The sequence below is a fragment of the Oncorhynchus kisutch genome, linkage group LG3 (genome assembly GCF_002021735.2).
Source record: "Oncorhynchus kisutch isolate 150728-3 linkage group LG3, Okis_V2, whole genome shotgun sequence".
Taxonomy (NCBI): Eukaryota; Metazoa; Chordata; class Actinopteri; order Salmoniformes; family Salmonidae; genus Oncorhynchus; species Oncorhynchus kisutch.
The window spans coordinates 18,636,534-18,662,038 of record NC_034176.2 but is presented as its reverse complement, the minus strand read 5'-3'; the positions used below and the strand labels follow the sequence as shown (position 1 = coordinate 18,662,038).

The 25,505-nt window shown below is 43.2% G+C and overlaps 1 protein-coding gene across 7 annotated transcripts in view; it reads left to right on the top strand.

Annotated features, from left to right (window-relative positions):
• LOC109876601 (vacuolar protein sorting-associated protein 13A) overlaps positions 1 to 25,505 on the top strand; it is a 73,721-nt gene that overhangs the window by 31,130 nt on the left and 17,086 nt on the right. For 4 of the 7 annotated variants that reach the window (XR_004208225.1, XR_004208224.1, XR_004208223.1 and 1 more), the window contains exons 43-59: positions 68 to 329; positions 569 to 729; positions 893 to 996; positions 5,581 to 5,875; positions 7,829 to 8,263; positions 8,424 to 8,528; positions 8,738 to 8,884; positions 9,146 to 9,277; positions 9,454 to 9,587; positions 10,211 to 10,288; positions 11,046 to 11,172; positions 20,263 to 20,492; positions 20,628 to 20,781; positions 20,956 to 21,102; positions 21,295 to 21,376; positions 21,547 to 21,616; positions 21,815 to 21,929. Coding sequence is in view for 3 of the 7 variants with exons in the window: in XM_031818317.1 (XP_031674177.1) it covers positions 68 to 329; positions 569 to 729; positions 893 to 996; positions 5,581 to 5,875; positions 7,829 to 8,263; positions 8,424 to 8,528; positions 8,738 to 8,884; positions 9,146 to 9,277; positions 9,454 to 9,587; positions 10,211 to 10,288; positions 11,046 to 11,172; positions 20,263 to 20,492; positions 20,628 to 20,781; positions 20,956 to 21,102; positions 21,295 to 21,376; positions 21,547 to 21,616; positions 21,815 to 21,929 (2,778 nt within the window). In the remaining 4 variants the exon portion in view is untranslated. The remainder of the gene's footprint in view (positions 1 to 67; positions 330 to 568; positions 730 to 892; positions 997 to 5,580; positions 5,876 to 7,828; positions 8,264 to 8,423; positions 8,529 to 8,737; positions 8,885 to 9,145; positions 9,278 to 9,453; positions 9,588 to 10,210; positions 10,289 to 11,045; positions 11,173 to 20,262; positions 20,493 to 20,627; positions 20,782 to 20,955; positions 21,103 to 21,294; positions 21,377 to 21,546; positions 21,617 to 21,814; positions 21,930 to 25,505) is intronic. The other 3 variants (XR_004208226.1, XM_020469007.2, XM_031818324.1) reach the window with 1 other exon arrangement.

Sequence of the window (25,505 nt, the reverse complement as noted above, 5' to 3'; positions counted from 1 at the left end):
GTGTTGGGATAGCTTGGTGTAGTCCTTATTTCTTGTACATCCCAACGTGCTTGTGAATGCATGGTAGGCCTTTGCGGAGGCGGCCAAGCAGACATCAGAGAGTTTCCAGGAGGACGAGGCGCCGTTCGTGGTGAAGAACCGTCTGGGTCTGACTGTGTCAGTGGTGTACAGTGAGATGTTCTGCCCCCTGGGCTGTGAGGCCACAGAAAACCGTGTAGAGCTGCAGAACGGAGAGAGTGTCAACATGGACTATCGTCGCACCACCACCCACTCAGACCAGTTCTCTGCCATGACCTCGCTGGTGGCCAAGGACTACTACATACAGCCCAGTAAGCAACACAGTTACAACAGTTACACCAGTGCAGACCAGTACCCATATTCAGAGTAGGACTTCTAATCTAGGGATCAGTCTTGCTTTTTATATCATAATGAATAAGATTATATGGACACGGGACCTGATCCTAGATCAGCGCTCCTACTCTGAGTTGCTTTATGAATACGATCCTTGATATTTAGACCCTGGGTCAAAGACAGTGTTAGCGTTCTGACCTAATGTTCTTGCCCTCAGCTCCGGCGGGCCACACTTCAGCCAGCATGATTCCGTTGATTAAAGTGGGGCGTGGTATGTACAGTGTCATGCACAAAGTCTCTGGGGTCACCCGCTTCCTGGTCTGTCAGATCTACTCTGTGCAGGGAAGCAAGCACATCAAGATCCGCTCTCCCTTCCAGGCAAGTTACAGTCACCGGGGGGGGGGGGGGGATTGCTTCCCTACCCCTCTTCCTTCTCTCTCTCCACTGTACTTAACTCGAACCCCAGAAGGTACTAAACGTGACCCCAGAGAATATAATTTATATCTGAACAACGTGTCTCTTTCTCATGTCTCCCTTACAGATCATAAACCACTTTTCCATCCCGTTCAGAGTGATGGAGGGCTCCATGTGTCTGGGGATGTCATTACCTACAGAGGAGTTCTGCGTGCCTCTCGACTCCTACAGGTAGCACACATACATTTAAATACTTTGAGTCCACCAATCAAATTTTTCAGTAAAAAAGGATCCAAACATTTCATAGGTCCCTGTATGCATGAGGCTGTCCAAGCGTGCCACGAGGAGCTGGTATTTCAGCAGCTTATCGGCAAAGGCCTGCCCCATGTAGCCGTCAAATGAGTACCCCCCCCACAACAACATCCACATCTGGCGTATTTGGTACACAGGAAAACACATTCATAATTTAGATCAAACCAGCTTCCTGGATGTGTGCTGTTATTGAGACTACCGGTCTCACCTCGCTGGCTATCAGGTCGACAAAGAGGTCATGACTAGCAATAGTACAAATCCTTGTATGAACAGCAACCATTCACAACATGGACTCCATTACATTTGACACATGTATAATACACAATGAGTTATGGCTTGCAGGGTACCAGAGTACTAGTTTATATTTTGTTGGTAGAACTTGCAGCCTCGCCTTAACAGTAAAGGTGAGAATGTCCTTGCCAATGGCAGCATTCTGGTACATGGAATTTTATTTTATTTTACCTTTATTTAACTAGGCAAGTCAGTTAAGAACACATTCTTATTTTCAATGATGGCCTAGGAACAGTGGGTTAACTGCCTTGTTCAGGGCAGAATGACAGCTTGTCAGCTCAGGGATTCGATCTTGCAACCTTTTGGTTACTAGTCCAACGCTCTAACCACTAGGCTACCTGCCTCCAATGGGCAATAGTGGTCAGCACAGTCCAGGGTAGTGAGTTTCCCCTGTTGCCTCAGGCCAGTCCAGTGTTGCAGTAGCTGCATCCGTCTGATACCAAGGAGTGTTGTCCTGGATGTAGGATGAGATGTTCCATCATGGGTGACAGAAGCCTCCACAAAAACACTGCAATCTGCCACAACTGCATCAGAGGCAGTCACTGGCTCAGTTTGCATATCAGTCCATGTTCATCAGAGCTCCACTCTATTCCGGTTGCACATCAAATCAAATCAAATCAAATGTATTTACATAGCCCTTCGTACATCAGCTGATATCTCAAAGTGCTGTACAGAAACCCAGCCTAAAACCCCAAACAGCAAGCAATGCAGGTGTAGAAGCACGGTGGCTAGGAAAAACTCCCTAGAAAGGCCAAAACCTAGGAAAAAACCTAGAGAGGAACCAGGCTATGTGGGGTGGCCAGTCCTCTTCTGGCTGTGCCGGGTGGAGATTATAACAGAACATGGCCAAGATGTTCAAATGTTCATAAATGACCAGCATGGTCGAATAATAATAAGGCAGAACAGTTGAAACTGGAGCAGCAGCACGGCCAGGTGGACTGGGGACAGCAAGGAGTCATCATGTCAGGTAGTCCTGGGGCATGGTCCTAGGGCTCAGGTCCTCCGAGAGAGAGAAAGAAAGAGAGAAGGAGAGAATTAGAGAACGCACACTTAGATTCACACAGGACACCGAATAGGACAGGAGAAGTACTCCAGATATAACAAACTGACCCTAGCCCCCCGACACATAAACTACTGCAGCATAAATACTGGAGGCTGAGACAGGAGGGGTCAGGAGACACTGTGGCCCCATCCGAACAGGAAGGATATAACCCCACCCACTTTGCCAAAGCACAGCCCCCAGACCACTAGAGGGATATCTTCAACCACCAACTTACCATCCTGAGACAAGGCTGAGTATAGCCCACAAAGATCTCCGCCACGGCACAACCCAAGGGGGGGGCGCCAACCCAGACAGGATGACCACATCAGTGAATCAACCCACTCAGGTGACGCAGCCCTTCCAGGGACGGCATGAGAGAGCCCCAGTAAGCCAGTGACTCAGCCCCTGTAATAGGGTTAGAGGCAGAGAATCCCAGTGGAAAGAGGGGAACCGGCCAGGCAGAGACAGCAAGGGCGGTTCGTTGCTCCAGAGCCTTTCCGTTCACCTTCCCACTCCTGGGCCAGACTACACTCAATCATATGACCCACTGAAGAGATGAGTCTTCAGTAAAGACTTAAAGGTTGAGACCGAGTTTGCGTCTCTGACATGGGTAGGCAGACCGTTCCATAGAAATGGAGCTCTATAGGAGAAAGCCCTGCCTCCAGCTGTTTGCTTAGAAATTCTAGGGTCAATTAGGAGGCCTGCGTCTTTTGACCGTAGCGTACGTGTAGGTATGTACGGCAGGACCAAATCAGAGAGATAGGTAGGAGCAAGCCCATGTAATGCTTTGTAGGTTAGCAGTAAAACCTTGAAATCAGCCCTTGCTTTGACAGGAAGCCAGTGTAGAGAGGCTAGCACTGGAGTAATATGATCACATTTTTTGGTTCTAGTCAGGATTCTAGCAGCCGTATTTAGCACTAACTGAAGTTTATTTAATTTTGGGGCTTCACCATGTTTCATTGAAATGTACAGCTGTGTGTCATCCGCATAGCAGTGAAAGTTAACATTATGTTTTCGAATAACATCCCCAAGAGGTAAAATATATAGTGAAAACAATAGTGGTCCTAAAACGGAACCTTGAGGAACACCGAAATTTACAGTTGATTTGTCAGAGGACAAACCATTCGCAGAGACAAACTGATATCTTTCCGACAGATAAGATCTAAACCAGGCCAGAACTTGTCCGTGTAGACCAATTTGGGTTTCCAATCTCTCCAAAAGAATGTGGTGATCGATGGTATCAAAAGCAGCACTAAGGTCTAGGAGCACGAGGACAGATGCAGAGCCTTGGTCCGATGCCATTAAAATGTAATTTACCACCTTCACAAGTGCCGTCTCAGTGCTATGATGGGGTCTAAAACCAGACTGAAGCATTTCGTATACATTGTTTGTCTTCAGGAAGGCAGTGAGTTGCTGCGCAACAGCCTTCTCTAAAAATTTTGAGAGGAATGGAAGATTCGATATAGGCCGATAGTTTTTTATATTTTCTGGGTCAAGGTTTGGCTTTTTCAAGAGAGGCTTTATTACTGCCACTTTTAGTGAGTTTGGTACACATCCGGTGGATAGAGAGCCGTTTATTATGTTCAACATAGGAGGGCCAAGCACAGGAAGCAGCTCTTTCAGTAGTTTAGTTGGAATAGGGTCCAGTATGCAGCTTGAAGGTTTAGAGGCCATGATTATTTTCATCATTGTGTCAAGAGATATAGTACTAAAACACTTGAGCATCTCTCTTGATCCTAGGTCCTGGCAGAGTTGTGCAGACTCAGGACAACTGAGCTTTGAAGGAATACGCAGATTTAAAGAGGAGTCCGTAATTTGCTTTCTAATAATCATAATCTTTTCCTCAAAGAAGTTCATGAATTTATCACTGCTAAAGTGAAAGTCATCCTCTCTTGGGGAATGCTGCTTTTTAGTTAGCTTTGCGACAGTATCAAAAAGGAATTTCAGATTGTTCTTATTTTCCTCAATTAAGTTAGAAAAATAGGATGATCGAGCAGCAGTAAGGGCTCTTCAGTACTGCACGGTACTGTCTTTCCAAGCTAGTCGGAAGACTTCCAGTTTGGTGTGGCGCCATTTTCTGGAAGCTTGCTTCAGAGCTCGGGTATTTTCTGTGTACCCAGGGAGCTAGTTTCTTATGAGAAATGTTTTTAGTTTTTAGGAGTGCAACTGCATCTAGGGTATTGCGCAAGGTTAAATTGAGTTCCTCAGTTAGGTGGTTAACTGATTTTTGTCCTCTGGCGTCCTTGGGTAGACAGAGGGAATCTGGAAGGACATCAAGGAATCGTTGTGTTGTCTGTGAATTTATAGCACGACTTTTGATGTTCCTTGGTTGGGGTCTGAGCAGATTATTTGTTGCAATTGCAAACGTAATAAAATGGTGGTCCGATAGTCCAGGATTATGAGGAAAAACATTAAGATCCACAACATTTATTCCATGGGACAAAACTAGGTCCAGCGTATGACTGTGACAGTGAGTGGGTCCAGAGACATGTTGGACAAAACCCACTGAGTCGATGATGGCTCCGAAAGCCTTTTGGAGTGGGTCTGTGGACTTTTCCATGTGAATATTAAAGTCACCAAAGATTAGAATATTATTTGCTATGACTACAAGGTCCGATAGGAATTCAGGGAACTCAGTGAGAAACGCTGTATATGGCCCAGGAGGCCTGTAAACAGTAGCTATAAAAAGTGATTGAGTAGGCTGCATAGATTTCATGACTAGAAGCTCAAAAGACAAAAACGTCATTTTTTTTTTTGTAAATTGAAATTTGCTATCGTAAATGTTAGCAACACCTCCGCCTTTGCGGGATGCACAGGGAATATGGTCACTAGTGTAGCCAGGAGGTGAGGCCTCATTTAACAGAGTAAATTCATCAGGCTTAAGCCATGTTTCAGTCAGACCAATCACATCAAGATTATGATCAGTGATTAGTTAATTGACTATAATTGCCTTTGAAGTAAGGGATCTAACATTAAGTAGCCCTATTTTGAGATGTGAGGTATTATGATCTCTTTCAATAATGACAGGAATGGAGGTGGTCTGACCAGACTCCAAACCCTGCAGCACCAGTGTCCAATTTTCCATTGGCCTTCCTCCTGAAGCCCAGGAAGTTGTCCTCAACACACACACACCACACACACACTGACTGCTGTGTGTCCACCCCCCTTAGGTCAAAGTTGAGCCTGCAGCCGGTAACCGAAGGAGACAATCAATATGATTCTTCCGAGGGCTTCAGCTACGAGTCAGTGAGTCAGCAGCCTGGCGCACGTGTACAGCAGACCTGTCATCGACATGGCAACAGCGCCAGCGTGCTAATGGTCAACATCGTACCTCTGAAAGACACAGTGACATCACAACACACGGGAGTGGCCGGGGAGCACTTTGATGAGCCCTACATCCTGCACCTGTGGCCCTCCGTCCTGCTCCGGAACCTTCTACCCTACCCCATCACCTATCGCCTACAGGTACACACACACACACACTTGTTTTTTTTATCCTTGTGGGGACCAAACAATCAATGAACAATCATCGTCATTGAAAACAATTGATAAGCCTAAAATAGCCTTTTCCTTGTGCGGACCGGCGAAATCTCCCCACTTGTCCAAATTTGACTTCTTTCACTATTGTTGTGAAGAAAACCAAAACACACACACATAGACAGATCAGTGGCTACTACCCACATTACTCCTGAGTCCCTACCCACCAGCAGAGAAATGGACCTACAGTATGTTACAACTGCTCCTCTATCACCTTCATACTGCACATAGATATACAGTTGAAGTCGGAAGTTTACAAACACCTTAGCCAAATACATTTAAACTCCGTTTTGAACAATTCCTGACATAAAAATGCCCTGTCTTAGGTCAGTTAGGGTCATCACTTTATTTTAAGAATGTGAAATGTCAGAATAATAGTTGATAGAGGGATTTATTTCAGCTTTTATTTCTTTCATCACATTCCCAGTGGGTCAGAAGTTCACATACACTCAATTAGTATTTGGTAGCATTGCCTTTAAATTATTTAACTTGGGTCAAACGTTTCGTGCAGCCTTCCACAAGCTTCCCACAATAAGTTGGGTGAATTTTGTCCCAATCCTCCTGACAGAGCTGGTGTAACTGAGTCAGGTTTGTAGGCCTCCTTGCTCGCACAAGCTTTTTCAGTTCTGCCCACAAATTTCCTATAGGATTGAGGTCAGGGCTTTGTGATGGCCACTCCAATATCTTGACTTTGTTGTCCTTAAGCTATTTTGCCACAATTTGGAAGTATGCTTGGGGCCATTGTCCATTTGGAAGACCCATTTGCGACCAAGTTTTAACTTCCTGACTGATGTCTTGAGATGTTGCTTCAATATATCCACATAATTGTCCATCCTCATGATGTCATCTATTTTGTGAAGTGCATCAGTCCCTCCTGCAGCAAAGCACCCCCACAACATGATGCTGCCACCACCGTGCTTCACGGTTGGGATGGTGTTCTTCGGCTTGCAAGCATCCCCATTTTTTCCTCCAAATATAACGATGGTCATTATGGCCAAACAGTTATATTTTTGTTTTTACGTCTTAGTGTTGGAGTGTGTCCCTGGCTATCCGGAAATGTAAAAAAAAAAAAAGAAAATGGTGCCATCTGGTTTGCTTAATATAAGGAATTTGAAAGGATTTATACTTTTACTTTTGATACTTAAGTATATTTTAGCAATAACATTTACTTTTGATACTTAATTTAAAATGAAATACTTTTATACTTATACTCAAGTAGTATTTTACTGGGTGACTTTCACTTGAGTCATTTTCTATTAACGTATCTGTGTTTTTACTCAAGTATGACAATTGGGTATTTTTCCACCACTGCAATTGAATGCAGGAAATGCAGAAATGATAAAAGTGCTGTAATTTGTTTTGGTTGTAGTTGAATTGAACAGTATATAACAATCAGAATGGAGAAAGACTCATTGATATCACTTAGAATGTATGTGTCGCCACCCTAGGATCACTCACTACTCATAAAGCAAATGTTCAACTTTTATTATTCAAAATCTAAAAATACCATCATTACCGTCCATTTCTTTTTTTAAATACCGTGATATAATATTTTGGCCATATTGCCCAGCCCTACCGTCTGCTTTGCTTTATTCAAGGAATTTGAAATCATTTCTACTTTTACTTATATTTTAGCAATTACGTTTACTTTTGATACTTAAGTATATTTGAAACCAAATACTTTTACTCAAGTAGTATTTTACTGGGTGACTTTTACTTGAGTCATTTTCTTTTAAGGTATCTTTACTTTTACTCAAGTATGACTACTGGGTACTTTTTCTACCACTGGATATATATGTATGTCATATATCCTCAGACCTTCACCTTCACATGACTATTATTGGTCACTGATTGATATTGTGTGTGTTGATTGGCTGACAGGATAGTGAAGAGCCCGCCCCCATCACATTGATGGACGGCCACTCAGCAGAGCTTCACACCGCCGTCATGGACCTGTCAAGCCTGGAACTCCGCCTCCTCAACTACCTGGGGCAGGATTGGAAGGCCCACTATGGTCTCCGTGGCGACCAGGACGAGATCACCTTCATTGTGTTCCACTCCCTGCGCGATGAAGATGAGGAGGTTAGGTTAGGGGAGGGTGGAGAAAGGAAGCGGGCAGAGCTGGACATTGCGGTGCATGTGAAGTACGATGCGGGCCTGACTGAGGTGGCCATCCATTCTCCCTACTGGATGGTGAATAAGACTGGTCGCCTGCTACAATACAAGGCCGACGACATCCACCGCAAACACGCCATGGACTATGACATGCCCCTGCTCTTCTCCTTCAAGCCACGCAACTTTCTGCACAACAACAAGGTAGTGGGTGGGGATTGACTTTGGTCAAAGCGCACACCAAATGGCGGGCCTGCTATTTTTTTATTTAAACAAGGACTGGGCATTTAAATGATAATGCCTAATCTTAAAGACCTAATCCTTACTGCTTGTCTCGCCGAACCTTTCTCTCTCCCCGTGGCAGGTGCGGCTGATGATCTCGGACAGCGAGCTGTCTGATGATTTCTCCCTGGATACCGTGGGTAGCTATGGTGAAGTGAAGTGCAAAGGGAGGCTCAAAGATTACCTGGTGAGTGGTGGTGAATCAAGACTACTAGCAGAGAACCTGCTGGGAGTTTATTTCAAGTGACACCAGCAGAATTATAGTGTTGGTTGATGTTTACCCTTTCAACAACTTTCAGAATGGTCATGGAGTGTGATTTGCTGAACATTGAACAATCCTCAGATGATGAGTGGATTGATTCAGGTTGATTGTGGCTTTCTATGGTTTGATTGAAGATTGGGGTGAAGATTGACCCCAGCAGTTTCAGCCTGACCCGTATCGTGAGCTTTGTGCCATACTTCCTGTTGGTGAACAGGACCAAGCATGTGATCTGGGTGGGAGAGGAGGGCCAGGAACACTGGACCAAGGCCAAACCACACCAGGTACCACAACTAGAGCTACCTACAACCCCCAATGCAATGCAATTCAATCCATTCAGGAAGTGCAATGAAAAGTGCTAATAGTAAAAATATGTTCAAATCAGGGCTTGAATATCAGTTATTTTCAGAATTTTTAAATGGAATAATGGAGCCCTACCCTGCATAGCATATCCATGTAGTGAAACTGACCTCTGTTTTTGTCTCTCTCTCACTCACTCTCTTCTCTCTCTCACTTGCTTCTCTCGTTCTCTCTGTGCTACTCAGGCAGCCATCCCATTCTGGCCCGAGAAGGACTCCAAGAAGCTCAAAATCAAGGTAGAAGGCTGTCAGTCAACCCCTCAAACCATGGACTTCACCAAACCAGAAAACTGCCTGTTGCTGCACCTAGACAACACTGTGAGTAATGCCTGAAATTGCACTACACACACACAAACTTAAGGACTGTACTGGAGTGTTTGTGGGTAACTACTGTATAAGCTGATGATGTGGCGATAAATACATTTTCCCAAGTTGGGTTCCTTAATGTACTAGTACTACCACTTTTAATTTGGCTTTCCTCCTGTATTTTCCAGCTGGGCGGAGTCATTGTGGACGTGAACCTATCAGACCACTCGATCATTATCCGTTTTTCGGACTACCACGATGGAGCCGCCCCCTTCCTCATCATCAACCACACCCTGGAGCAGACGCTGGAGTTCTACCAGAGGTAAAGTAAAGACTTGAGGGAGGAGGTGGATGGGGGAGGAGGGGAAGGATGGGGAGGGAGGAAGGTAGGTAAACAGGGCAATAAGCAGAAATATGTTAAATGGGTGACATTTTATTCTTAAAACAGGTGCAATGCACTGAAACAACCTATATTCCTCATAAATCTTAGTCTATCTTGAAGTGGGAAGTCTCAACTTTCCATTTAGCAGTGTCCTTGAGATAGTGGCGATTATTTATGGGGACATAAGTTAACAGTACAAAATAAGTGTTGAGGCTGTCCTCATTGGTTTCTGAATGAAACCTGCATGTTTACAGCCTCAGGTTCAGCAAACTTCCCAGTGTGCTGCGTGCAGGATACACCCCTATCTTTTGTTTTTACTTGTTGTTCCTCGGTTTTCTTTGTTGTTTGCACTTTAATACAGGGTTTTGGTTTATCTGTATTTGCCCTGTTTGCATGGATGAACTTCCTTTGGTTAGTGACTTGTGATTGACACTTATTTTGCTTTAAGTCAGAATTCTTTGCTAGTGACACATTGTTTGTCTGAAATGTGAATGTGTGCTCTTTCTTCTTGACAGAGTTTGTGTGTGTTTATGGATTTGTTTGGTTTTTGTTTGGACGGGCAGATTGCGGAGAGACTCGTCAAAATGCTTGGCAGACGAGCTGCTCGAACTCTCCTTCTCACTAGAGGAGACCCAGCGCAGGTAGCAGGACCCAGCCCCACGGGTACTCTGGCTCTCACCCACTCAGACCTTGGGGGGAGGGAGGGAGGGAGGGAGAGGGATATGGGGTAGGAACAGACTGAATGAGTAACTTGCTTCAGATGGTGTGGACATATTGGGGAACTTTAAATTCTCTCCCTAGCATACAATTACTAATGCAGAAGGCATAGGCCATAGAGCGAACGTACACATATACGGTGGTGTTTGCAGTCTGTGTGTTCCCATTTCATGGTTCAGGAGTGGTCAGAGTGTGGTCAGAGCTGGACCCCCAGGTAACCGCAGGTGAAGGGAAAGAGCCTTTGTTCGGTTTTGGTGCTTACATGCCACTCCACAAGAAAATACATTATGTGCATTATATAAATGCTTAAAAATGAATATCACTGTATGGTTCAACAACCACGAGTCAACTGATTGTTAGTGACTAAACTACAGAGTGTGGAGTGATCAAGGAGGAACTCCGGCTTCACAATGTTATGACTGTTTGCCCTTTGACCTCCCCCTATATTCCAGGTTAATTTGCTTCATAGTGGGACTCTGCTGCTGCTTGGATGGGACTATGGCAATGGGATCTGACCTCTGCTTACTAGTGCCTTCCATTTTCCCCAACCCATTTCCATAACCCATGTTTTTTTCTGACTGTCAGCCATCTTCCTAGTGGTGGGGTTTGCGTGGTCTTGTGTGTGTGCTTTCTAACTCTTTCCCGTTACGTGTGTGTGTGCGTGCGTGTGTGCACAAGTAGCAGTCAGAAGGAGAAGGACAAGCTGAGCCCGGGGAAGGCGGTGTACTATACCTGGGCTGAGCCCACCGGGTCACGCTCCCTGGCCTGGCAGTGTGGTAGCTACAGTGGCGAGCTGAAGAGTGAAGAGGTACCGTAACACAGCTTTCTATTCACTTCTACTAGGGTTGGGTATATTACCATATCACGGTCTATCGGGGATGATTAGCAGCCATCGTCGATGGTGATGACATCATGATGTGACAGAGGATGGGCAACTGACGGCCACTTTTGAAAGCCCTCGGATCAACATAGAATATTAGAATACACAAGGTGCAATTTTGAAATTTGGTTGTGCATCAGCAGATTTTCTCTTACAGTGTGTCAGTCATTGATGGTCACTCAAATTACTGTCCGGGGAGCCCCCATTGATTTTGTTAGTCAGTCTCACTCAGATATCATATTAAAAACTTCTCTCCACCCCAAAGCAAAATGTGTAGAATTGCAACATTGCTTTAAAACTGCAACATGTTCTCTACGCCCCATTATCAAAATGTGTAGAATTGCATGAAATATACTCTCTGTCAAGAGGGGAGCTGCTAAAAGGTTTTGCTTGCAATACGGTGTTGGGGTGGTATGAACATGTGGGTACACAATCCCGCAAGCTATTTTTTTCTCTCTCTTTGGATATGACTTGACCTATTAAGCTTCTCAGTTTTATGCATCCTGGATTTCTCCCACTGCGCTATTTCATGACTAAACAATAAATGAATTGAACAGTTCTAGTAGGCTCAGAAAGTTTTTAATTGTATTTGAATAAGCTAAAAACATGGTACGGTAATAATGACATTGATAGAACAAACAAACAATACCCTAAGAAAAGGGTTCCTACATTTGAGCAAAGCTTGTAGGCTAGTATAAGAATGAAATGAAGCATGCATGACAGAAATAAAATGCCTCATTGCCATTGTGAACCAAATGGCCAAAAGCCTAGACTAATCCAACTAACTGAAATATCATAAATGACAAGTTATGAAGTGTGTTTCCCAAATATTATAATAATGTGTTTGTCCTGAAGTTGCAGCTTTCAAATGGGAATGAAAGTCGTAGTCTATAGCTTGGCTATTCTCAATCATAGTTTTATTTTGAATGACAAATATTTCAGGCCACAGTAAGTGAAATTGACCGAACAATACCAAAATGGAAACAACTGAGAAGTCAAACAATACCCAAATGGAAACGACTGAGAAGTCAAACAATACCCAAATGGAAACGAATGAGAAGTCAAACAATACCCAAATGGAAACGACTGAGAAGTCAAGCAATACCCAAATGGAAACGAATGAGAAGTCAAACAATACCCAAATGGAAACGAATAAGAAGTCAAACAATACCCAAATGGAAACGACTGAGAAGTCAAACAATACCCAAATGGAAACGAATGAGAAGTCAAACAATACCCAAATGGAAACGAATGAGAAGTCAAACAATACCCAAATGGAAACGAATGAGAAGTCAAACAATACCCAAATGGAAACGACTGAGAAGTCAAACAATACCCAAATGGAAACGACTGAGAAGTCAAACAATACCCAAATGGAAACGACTGAGAAGTCAAACAATACCCAAATGGAAACGACTGAGAAGTCAAACAATACCCAAATGGAAACGACTGAGAAGTCAAACAATACCCAAATGGAAACGACTGAGAAGTCAAACAATACCCAAATGGAAACGACTGAGAAGTCAAACAATACCCAAATGGAAACGACTGAGAAGTCAAACAATACCCAAATGGAAACGACTGAGAAGTCAAAAGAAAACTTTAGAGCTGAGCAAAATAAAATAATTGATGGTTGGCCTAGGCCTATTTCCATATTATTCGAGCAATGTGCAACCTACCTACAACGCATAGTAGCTTAGGTCTTGCGCTCCGTTCAGACCGACAGCATCACTGCTGAGTAATACATTCTGAAGTCAAACTTTTGTCATTATGTAATCCCAACATTTTTGTCTATGTGTGCAACGAAAGTAAAACTTCACCTTTTGCTACTATTTCTTTCAATCTAGACATACAATTTAATGCGTGGTGTAGTACAATTGTGTTAGGGGAGGGAGCTCTTTAAAAAATATATATGACAACATAATTTCTCAATCAAAGTTTGTACTGAATATCATTATGGAATATGCATAAAATGGTTCCTCCAATTGCATCGTCTGCCCACACATATTGTCTCAAAAACTAAATATATATATATATATATATATATATATATATATATATATATATATATATATATATATATATATATATATATATATATATATATACATACAGTTGAAGTCAGAAGTTTACATACACTTAGGTTGGAGTCATTAAAACTTGTTTTTCAACCACTCCACAAATCTCTTCTTAACAAAATATAGTTTTGGCAAGTCAGTTAAGACATCTACTTTGTGCATGACAAGTTATTTTTCCAGCAATTGTTTTCAGACAGATTATTTCACTTATAATTCACTGTATCACAATTCCAGTGGGTCTGAAGTTTACATACACTAAGTTGACTGTGCCTTTAAACTGCATGGAAGACTCCAGAAAATTATGTCTTGGCTTTAGAAGCTTCTGATAGGCTAATTGACATAATTTGAGTTAATTGGAGGTGGATGTATTTCAAGGCCTACCTTCAAACTTTGCTTGACACCATGGGAAAATCAAAAGAAGTCAGCCAAGACCTCAGAAAAAAAAGTGTAGACCTCCACAAGTCTGGTTCATCCTTGGGAGCAATTTCCAAACACCTGAAGGTACCACGTTCATCTTTACAAACAATAGTACGCAAGTATAAACACCATGGGACCACGCAGCCGTCATACCGCTCAGGAAGGAGACGCAATCTTTTTCCTAGAGATTAATGTACTTTGGTGCGCAAAGTGCAAATCAATCCCAGAACAACAGCAAAATACCTTGAGTAGAGGCTGGAGGAAACAGGTACAAAAGTATCTATATCCACAGTAAAAACGAGTCCTATATCGACTTACCTGAAAGGCCGCTCAGCAAGGAAGAAGCCACTGCTCCAAAACTGCCATAAAAAAGCCAGACTACTGTTTGCAACTGCACATGGGGACAAATATTGTACTTTTTGGAGAAATGTCCTCTGGTCTGATGAAACAAAAACAGAACCGTTTGGCCATAATGACCATCGTCAAGCAGAAGAACACCATCCCAACCGTGAAGCACAGGGGTGGCAGCAAGTTGTGGGGGGGCTTTGCTGCAGGAGGGACTGGTGCACTTCACAAAATAGATGGCATCATGAGGGAAGAAAATTATGTGAATATATTGAAGCAACATCAAGACATCAGTCAGGAAGTGAAAGCTTGGTCGCAAATGGGTCTTCCAAATGGACAATGACCCCAAGCATACTTCCAAAGTTGTGGCAAAATGGCTTGAGGACAACAAAGTCAAGGTATTGGAGTGGCCATCACAAAGCCCTGACCTCAATTCTATAGAAAATTTGTTGGCAGAATTGAAAAAGCTTGTGCGAGCAAGGAGGCCTACAAACCTGACACAGTTACACCAGCTCTGTCAGGAGGAATGGGCCAAAATTTACCCAACTTATTGTGGAAGGCTACCCGAAACGTTTGACCAAAGTTAAACAATTTAAAGGCAATGCTACCAAATACTAATTGAGTGTATGTAAACTTCTGACCCACTGGGAATGTGATGAAAGAAATAAAAGCTGAAATAAATCGCTCTCTCTACTATTAGGAAGACATTTCACATTCTTAAAATAAAGTGGTGATCCTAACTGACCAAAGACAGGGAATTTCTACTAGGATTAAATGTCAGGAATTGTGAAAAACTGAGTAGAAATGTATATGACTATGGTGTATGTAAACTTCCGACTCCAACTGTATATATATACTAACGTTCAAAAGTTTGGGGTCACTTAGAAATGTCCTCGTTTTTTAAAGAAAATCACATTTTTTGTCCATTAAAATAACATCAAATTGATCAGAAATACAGTGTAGACATTGTTAATGTTGTAAATGACTATTGAAATGACTATAGCTGGAAACGGCTGATATTTTATGGAATATCTACATAGGCGTACAGAGGCCCATTATCAGCAACCATCAGTCCTGTGTTCCAATGGGACGTTGTGTCAGCTAATCCAAGTTTATTATTTTAAAAGGCTAATTGATCATTAGAAAACCATTTTGCAATTATGTTAGGACAGCTGAAAACTGTTGTCCTGATTAAAGAAGCAATAAAACTCGAATCAAATCAAAGTTTTTGTCACGTGCGCCGAATACAACAGGTGTAGGTAGACCTTACAGTGAAATGCTTACTTACAGGCTCTAACTAATGGTGTGTAAAAAAAGAAAATAAAAAAAAGAGTAGCAAGGCTATATACAGACACCTGTTAGTCAGGCTTATTGAGGTAGTATATACATGTAGGTATCGTTAAAGTGACAATGCATATATGATGAACAGAGAGTAGCAGAAGCGTAAAAAGAAGGGTTCTGGCCTTCTTTAGACTAGTTGAGTATCTGGAGCATCAGCATTTGTGTGTTCGATTACAGGCTCAAAATGTCCAGAAACAAATAACCTCCTTCTGAAACTCATCTTGTTCTTGGAATTCTCTCAACCTCCTTCATAAGGAATGCTTTTCCAACAGTCTTGAAGGACTTCCCACATAAGCTGAGCACTTGTTGGCTGCGTTTCCTTCACTCTGCGGTCTAACTCATCCCAAACCATCTCAATTGGGTTGAGGTCGGGTGATTGTGGAGGCCAGGCCATCTGATGCAGCACTCCACCACTCTCCTTCTTGGTCAAATAGCCCTTACACAGCCTGGAGGAGTGTTTTGGGTCATTGTCCTGTGGAAAAACAAATGATAGTCCCACTAAGTGCAAACCAGATGGGATGGCGTACCGCTGCAGAATGCTGTGGTAGCCGTGCTGGTTAAGTGTGCCTTGAATACTAAATCAATCATAGACCGTGTCACCAGCAAAGCAGCCACACACCATCACACCTCCTCCTTCATGCTTCACGGTGGGAACCACAAACGCAGAGATCATTCGTTCACCTATTCTGCGTCTTACAGAGACATGGTGGTTGGAACCAAAAATCTCAAATTTGGACTAATCAGACCAATGGACAGATTTCCACCGGCAAGTCTCATCTTATTGGTGTCCTTTTGTCGTGGTTTCTTTGTAGCAAATCGACCATGAAGGCCTGATTTGACGCTTGCTTGCTAACCCGGCCTGCTAACTGCTAGCTTGCCCTGGTCTACTAGCTGCTAGCTTGTTTAGCTCCGGCCTACTAACTGTTAGCTTGTTAGCCTGCTAACTGTCTGAATCGCCGTGTCCCCAGCCAGCCCAACCACTCACTGGACCCATATGTTCACTTGGCTACGCATGCCTCTCTAATATCAATACGCCTTGTCCATTACTGTCCTGGTTAGTGATTACTGTCTTATTTCACTGTAGAGCCTCTAGCCCTGCTCAATATGCCTTAACCAACCATGTTGTTCCACCTCCTACTTTTCAGGGAAGTTAGGAACAAATATACACAGGCAGTTAGAAAAGCTAAGGCAAGCTTTTTCAAACAGAAATCTGCATCCTGTAGTACTAACTCAAAAAAGTTCTGGGACACTGTAAAGTCCATGGAGAATAAGAGCACCTCCTCCCAGCTGCCCACTGCTCTTTTCAATAAGCATTTCTCTACGGCTGGCCATGCTTTCCACATGGCTACCCCTACCCCGGTCAACTGCCCGGCACCCTCCACAGCAACGCGCCAAAGCCCCCACCATTTCTCCTTTACCCAAATCCAGATAGCCGATGTTCTGAAAGAGTTGCAAAATCTGGACCCCTACAAATCAGCCTGGCTAAGACAATCTGGACCCTCTCTTTCTAAAATGATCTGCCGAAATTGTTGCAACCCCTATTACTAGCCTGTTCAACCTCTCTTTCGTATTGTCTGAGATTCCCAAAGATTGGAAAGCTGCCGCGGTCATCCCCCTCTTCAAAGGGGATGACACTCTAGACCCAAACTGCTACAGACCTATATCTATCCTACTCTGTCTTTCTAAGGTCTTTGAAAGCCAAGTTAACAAACATACTGACCAATTCGAATCCCACCATACCTTCTCCGCTATGCAATCTGATTTCAGAGCTGGTCATGGGGTGCACCTCAGCCACGTTCGAGGTTCTAAACGACATCATAACCGCCATCGATAAGAGACATTACTGTGCAGCCGTATTCATCGACCTGGCCAAGGCTTTCGACTCTGTCAATCACAACATTCTTATTGGCAGACTCGACAGCCTTGGTTTCTCAACTGATTGCCTCGCCTGGTTTACCAACTACTTCTCTGATAGAGTTCAGTGTGTCAAATCAGAGGGCCTGTTGTCCGGACCTCTGACAGTCTCTATGGGTGTGCCACAGGGTTCAATTCTCGGGCCGACTCTCTTTTCTGTATACATCAATGCTGTTGCTCTTGTTGCTGGTGATCCTCTGATCCACCTCTACTCAGACGACACCATTCTGTATACTTCTGGCCCCTCCTTGGACACTGTGTTAACTAACCTCCAGACGAGCTTCAATGCCATACAACTCTCCTTCCGTGGCCTCCAACTGCTCTTAAACGCAAGTAAAACTAAATGCATGCTTTTCTATCGATCGCTGCCCGCACCTGCTCGCCCGTCCAGCATCACTACTCTGGACGGCTCTGACTTAGAATACGTGGACAACTACAAATACCTGGGTGTCTGGTTAGACTGTAAACTCTCCTTCCAGACTCACATTAAGAATCTCCAATCCAAAATTAAATCTAGAATCGGCTTCCTATATCGCAACAAAGCATACTTCACTCATGCTGCCAAACATACCCTCGTAAAACTGACCATCCTACTGATCCTCGACTTCGGTGATGTCATCTATAAAATAGCCTCCAACACTCTACTCAACAAACTGGATGCAGTCTATCACAGTGCCATCTGTTTTGTCACCAAAGCACCATACGCTACCTACCATTGCGACCTGTACGCTCTCGTTGGATAGCCCTCGCTTCATACTCGTCGCCAAACCCACTGGCTACAGGTTATCTACAAGTCTCTGCTAGGTAAAGCCCCGCCTTATCTCAGCTCACTGGTCACTATAGCAGCACCCACTCGTAGCACGCACTCCAGCAGGTATATCTCACTGGTCACCCCCAAAGCCAATTCCTCCTTTGGTTGTCTTTCCTTCCAGTTCTCTGCTGCCATTGACTGGAACGAATTGCAAAAATCTCTGAAGCTGGAGACTCACATCTCCCTCACTAGTTTTAAGCACCAGCTGTCAGAGCAGTTTACAGATCACTGCACCTGTACTTAGCCTATCTGTTAACAGCCCATCTATCTACCTACCTCATCCCCATACTGGTATTTATTGATTTATTTTGCTCCTTTGCACCCCAGTATCTCTCTACCTGCACATTCATCTTCTGCCGATCTACCATTCCAGTGTTTATTTGCTATATTGTAATTACTTCGCCACCATGGCCTATTTATTTCCTTTACTTACCTAATTTGCACTCACTGTATATAGACTTTTTGTTTTCTTTTGTTCTACTGTATTATTGACTTTGTTTTGTTTATTCCATGTGTAAATCTGTGTCGTTCTATGTGTCGAATTGCTACGCTTTATCTTGGTCAGGTCGCAGTTGTAAATGAGAACATGTTCAAAACTAGCCTAACTGGTTAAATAAAGGTGAAATGAAATACATTTTTAAAATTGCGCAGTCTCCTCTGAACAGTTGATGGACTTGGTCTTTTACCAAATAGGGCCATCTTCTGTATACCACCCCTACCTTGTCACAACACAACTGATTGGCTCAAACACATTAAGAAGGAAAGAAATTCCACAAATATACTTTTAACAAGGCACACCTGTTAATTGAAATGCATTCCATTTTAGAACAAGGCTGTAACATAACAAAATGTGGAAAAAGTCCAGGCGTCTGAATACACTCTGAATAGACTGTATATCCGGCCTAGTGGCTTGCTGTGTTGAGGATTTTTTTAACTATTCAGCTTCAGATAAATTACTAAGGAGGTGTTTTTGGTGTATTATAAAATATTAATGAATCATTGTGATCTTGTGAGATATTGATTCAGCTTTGATCTAACTATACTAAACAAGCACCATTGTGATAAGTGATAATCTTCTATTTGTAATAATAATAATAATAAATGATAAGTAGGATTTGGGACGAGAGGAATCGGTATTCATGACCACATATTTAGGGGTGCTGAATGGGCCAAATCCGATGTAACAAGAACACCTAAAAATCCTACTTATCATTTATTATTATTATTATTACAAATAGAAGATTATCACTTATCACAATGGTGCTTGTTTAGTATAGTTAGATCAAAGCTGAATCAATATCTCACAAGATCACAATGATTCATTAGTATTTTATAATACACCAAAAACACCTCCTTAGTAATTTATCTGAAGCTGAATAGCATGCGAGCTTCCACTAGTGATCTATTCAGATTTTTTCTGTTTGTTTCTTAATTATACCATTTTTTTAAATACAAAAATGTCTGACCTCTAGAGTGGCGATAACATTGTCTATCGGGTGATTTTATATGTACAGAATCACGATTGAACAAAAGTTGATTGCCCAACCCTAACCACCATTCACCATTTGCGCTAGCGGTGTTGATATGTTACATTCTCACACGGTTTGATTGATAATATGGTTCATTCTTATTTATACCAGTGTTTCATATTCGTGTGATACACATTTTGTATTGAGTACATCAGACCAATATGACACACAGGCGTGAGGCTCAACCATAGTATCTCCTCAGACTAATATGTAGGCTATACGTATACATATTACATATCACACAAAAAATGAACTGATATGAAACAGACTAGGATCTCCTGCTTAGTGTTTAACAGAGCTGCTTAATAAGGTGTAGTAATCACACAACTTTAATCGGATCATTATTCAGGCTCCGATCCTAAAAAGGCTTAGTAAAGGATTTAGGTAAGTCCACCAGAAACGTTGAAAGTGTTACTGCATTTTTATCCCCTTTTATACTGGTCTGATGACTTGAGGGAAGAAACATGATGATAACCAGTTTAAAATTCTACAAGACAGACAAAATACGTACAGTAGTATAAGCATAGTGTAAAAAGTTGTTGAGGCTTTCTTTGCATCTGATGTGCACTTGATCCGTGTGTAGGACCTGCGGTTGGACGTGAATGAGGAGGGTAAGCTGTACCTCATCTCATTCTACGAGGGCCTCCAGCGGGTGGCGCTGTTCACCGAGGACAGGCGGATCTACAAGCTGCTGTGTGAGAGTGAGAAGGCCGAGCTGGCTGAACAGGAGATCATCCTCTCCCTGCAAGACGTGGGTGTCTCCCTAGTCAACAACAGCAACCACCAGGAGGTGTCCTTCATTGGCATTACCAGGTATACACACACTCACATAGTATATACACTCACTCACTATGGTATGATAGTACTACAGTTGATTGTACTGTGAGTGGAAAGGTGGTTCCAGTTTCAGAACAGCAGCATGTTCAGTGTGCTTTCCTGTGTGTGTAGTTCAGACGTGGTGTGGGAGTTCAAGCCAAAGAAGAAGTCTCGCTGGAAACCCCTGAGTTTTAAATATGCAGCGCTGCTGGAGACCCACTTCAGAGAGTACACCGAGAGTGGATCAGTGGACAACGCCATCTTAGACCTGGAGAGCAACTTCCAGGTCAGACAGCAACTGGATATGCCACTGTACAGTATCCATGTGTCTGATACCATGTACCATCCACTTGATATCCTGCCCCTTGAAAATGATACAATTTGTAAAGGTAGATGTGGTTCTCAATTTGTGCACAGCTCCAGTATAACCTGTGTGTGTGTGGGCTAACTCCGTTATCAGGTGTCTCTGACGCCAAATAGGCAAGACATGAGGATGATGAAGCCATGTGATGCTCCAATCAGGAGGAACTTCCTTCCGGGGGTGAAGGTGGAGTACAGCGTATCGGCCCGCCAGAGTGCCTACCGTGTCCAGATCAACCGCATACAGGTGGGTTCCAGAGAGTTGGAAAGTGCGCACTCTATCCAACTGTATGGTGGGTCCCCACCCGACCTGACTATCATACCATAGATTTTTACATTGACCATTTAGTAATTTGGCCAACAATTCAGTTAAATGCCATTCCTTTCATGCTGACCTTTTTTTTTGGTTCCATTGTTTGAGTCCTTTATTTTTCCACAGATCCAGAATCAGCTGCCTGGAGCAATCTTTCCCTATGTCTTCTACCCAATAAAACTACCAAAGTCTGTCACCATGGACTCAGGTCAGTACCAAACTCTGTCCAAGTCCTTTGGTGGTGTGCAGTCACACTTACCTGGGCCTAAGTGGGTCTCTAAAGGGGGCCATTGCGAACGCAACCATACACATTTGTAGAGTGGAGTACTCTGGATAAACACATATCTATGGGTGTTTCTGCTCCACACTGTCCTTTAGAACCCAAACCTCTGACCGACATCAGCATTGTTACCAGGGCAGCCGGACACTCAGATATCTCCCGCATCAAGTGAGTCCATCACTATAGTTCATTTTCTCCCACCTATCTTCCATCTCTCTCTCTCTCCTTCTGTTCCATCTCTTTTCTGTTCCATCTCTCTCTCTGTGTCTTCTCTATCTTCTGTTCTCTCTCTTCTGTTCTCTCTGTGTCTTTCTGACAACTTTCTCATTGCATGTCTCTATATCTTCCACCCCCTGACTTCATCAGGTATTTCATGGTGCTGATCCAGGAGATGGACTTGAAGTTGGACCTGGGTTTCCTCTACGCCATCTTGGATCTGTTCACCCTGGAGAATGCCAGCGTGATGACATCAGAGCAGATGGTAAGACCCTGACCTTCCCCTCAGTTGACCTCCACACATTATCCCCACTACATACTCGAGGACTGGAGTTTGGAACCAATGATCTAGCATGTGCAAAGAGCCTACAGATCAGGGGTTGGCAACCAAAGGCATGCGTGCCAGCCTTGGCATGCGAGGGTATTTGCCTTGGCACGCTAAGGCTTGGCAAGCCACCCACCCAAAAAAAGACTAATTTAAAAAATGTATATATATTTTTTTCTTATTATTTTTCTTTTTTATTCTTGGAGTGCTAAGCCTTGCCTTGACGTTTATTATCTCACTTATTTTGGTCAGTAATTCTTTATATAAACTGGAGAAAATGATTGAAATTGCATGCACTGGTTTCGAAATTGCATTGATATTCACTGCAATGTTGTAGTTCCCAAGGTATGTCAATCCTGATTAGCCAGTGGGCTTTCATGATTTTGCAGGAGTTTCATATTATTAGTTCAGTGCAAGAGGACCTGCCTCGCCTCTCCTGACAAATTCAAAACCAAGACCGCACTGAAGATGAGAGCTAACTTGTTATTTAAAGAAGTTCAGGGCGCAAAATGACATCAGCAAAGAAAAGTTTGGCAGATGTCCACCCATTTATTCCCTCTTGGACAAAGGAATATGGAAGGGCCGGGCTCTTTGAGCTCTCTGTTGTAAAACTGTTGTTTGTCGGACATCAAGTGTACGCCATCATTTTGAAACGAGATGGGAGAAAAACTTGAAGGATGAGGCGGAAAAGGCTGAAGGAATCAAAAGGGCTGTGTCCAGGTATGATAAGCAAGCAGTTATGTTTACAAATCTACATGCAGTCAATAATCAAGCTACAGAGGGGAGCTACAAAGTTGCGCTGTACATTGCTAAACATGGAAAAACATTTACTAATGGGGAATATATCAAGGAGGCTTTCCTCAGTAGTTTGCAGGCTTTATTTGATGGATTGCCTAACAAAGACACAATCATTTCAAAGATAAAAGCCATGCCTGTGTCTGCCAGAACTGTTGAAAGGCGCGTTACTGAGATGGTTGAAAATGTAAAGGAGCAGCAAGCTGTAGCGTTGAAAGATGCACCTGTGTGGCTCTTGATGGAGTGTGGATGTGAATGGCATTCCACGTCTGGCAGTTGTTGCAAGATACTGTGACTCAGAGCCGGTACATGTGGAGCTGCTTTGTCTATAGGATACTGTGACTCAGATCCGGTACATGTGGAGCTGCTTTGTCTATAGGATACTGTGCCTCAGAGCCGGGACGTGTAGAGCTGCTTTGTCTATAACCCATGCATGCTACTACTAAAGGGGAAGATGAAGCAAAAGCCTTCACAGATAATTTTGAGGAGAGAGGTGTCTATTAAAAACATTTTCGCTATTACAACTGACGGTGCCTCCGCTATGGTGGGAAACATAAAGGATCCACAAAGCTGATTGAAGATAAGATTGGCCACCGTGTGGTTAAATGTCACTGTATCATTCACCAAGAGAATCTGTGTTCAAAGATTAAGCCCGTAGTGCTTAATTTTGGACAGTGCCTCTGTTTAGCGAGCTATGGAATTCTTCAGTTTGTGAGCAAGTAGATATTCAACAGACACAGTTAGTTGTAATGTACATATGAAAATCATAACAGGCACGCAGATCGTTAAAAATCTTAGGATAAATTGTAAATTGGCACTCTACACAAAAAAGGTTGCCGACACCTGCTATAGAACACTTTCTGCACTGAACAAAAATATAAACGCAACATGTAAAGTGTTTGCTCCCATGTTTCTTGAGCTGAAATAAAAGATCCCAGACATTTTCCATATGCACAAAAAGTATTTCTCTCAAATGTTTTGCACAAATTTGTTTGCATCACTTTTAGTGAGCATTTCTGCTTTGCCAAGATAATCCATCCACCTGACAGGTGTGGCATATCAAGAAGCTGATTAAACAGCATGATCATTACACATTATCATTACTCAGGTGCACCTTGTGCTGGGGACAATAAAAGGCAACTCTAAAAGGTGCAGTTTTGTCACAGAACACAATGCTACAGATGTCTCAAGTTTTGAGGGAGCGTGCATTTGGCATGCTAACTGTAGGGATGTCCACCAGAGCTGTTGCCAGAGAACTTAATGTTAATTTCTCTACCCTAAGTTGCCTCCAACGTCCTTTTTAGAGAATTTGGCAGTATGGCCAACCAGCCTCAGAAATGCAGACCAACGTGTAACTACGCCAGCCCAGGACCTCAACATCTGGGTTCTTCACCTGCGGGATCGTCTGAGACCAGCCACCCGGACAGCTGGTGAAACTGTGGGTTTGCACAACCAAATAATTTTTGCACAAACCGTCTAGTGGAAGCTCATCTGCGTGCTCGTTGTCCTCACCAGGGTCTTTACCTGACTGCAGTTCAGCGTTGTAACTGACTTCAATGGGAAAATGCTCACCTTCAATGGGCACTGGCACGCTGGAGAAGTGTGCTCTTCACAGATGAATCCCTGTTTCAACTGTACCGGGCAGATGGCAGACAGCATGTATGGCGGCGTGTGGGCGAACGATTTGCTGATGCCAACGTTATGAACAGAGTCCCCCATGGTGGCGGTGGGGTTATGGTATGGGCAGGCATCAGCTACAGACAACAAACACAAGTACATTTTATCAATGGCAATTTGAATTCACAGAGATACTGTGATGAGATCCTGAAGCACATTGTCGTGCCATTCATCCGCCGACATCACCTAATGTTTAATCGTGATAATGCACGGCCCCATGTCGCAAGAATCTGTACACAATTCCTGGAAGCTGAAAATGTCCCAGTTCTTCCATGGCCTGCATACTCACCAGACATGTCATCCATTGAGCATGTTTGGGAGGCTCTGGATTGATGTGTACGGCAGCTTGTTCCAGTTCCCGCCAGTATCCAGCAACTTTGCACAGCCATTGAAGAGGAGTGTGACAACATTCCACAGGCCAAAATCAACAGCCTGATCAACGAAATGTGAAGTAGATGTCGTGCTGCATCAGGCAAATGGGGTTCACCAGATACTGACTGGTTTTCTGATCCACACCACTACCTCCACGCCATCATCTGGTGCTGTCACCCACCCTGAGACCTAAAGTACTGTTATCCTAGCCTAACCAAGATCATGGGTTTGGTAGGATAATGGATGCTGCTTTGTGGGTACGAAGTGCTGTTGTAGAGAGGGGTTGCATCTTAGGTCAGCCATATACAGGGATTGTTACACCTACACCAATGATCAAGGACATCAGCTACAAATCTTTGTAATATCATCAAACAAAATGAGAGTGAGTGACAACCAAATAAAAGAGACAAACAGGGAATGTTCACTGACCAAAAAATATGCTATACTTAAATTCAGGAATCAACACTGTATTTCCTATCATTCAAAGAACGCCTATGTAAACAGTTAATGGGTTTAGATATTCATCTTACTCCAAAACAAGAGATGATTGAATAGTTATTAATAGTGTCTAATACAAATAATAAGCAGAATGGCTGGGCTGGAACAGAAACCTGCACACCCAGTAGCTAGATCTCTAGGAGCAAGAGAAACTACGAATGTATATAACCCGTT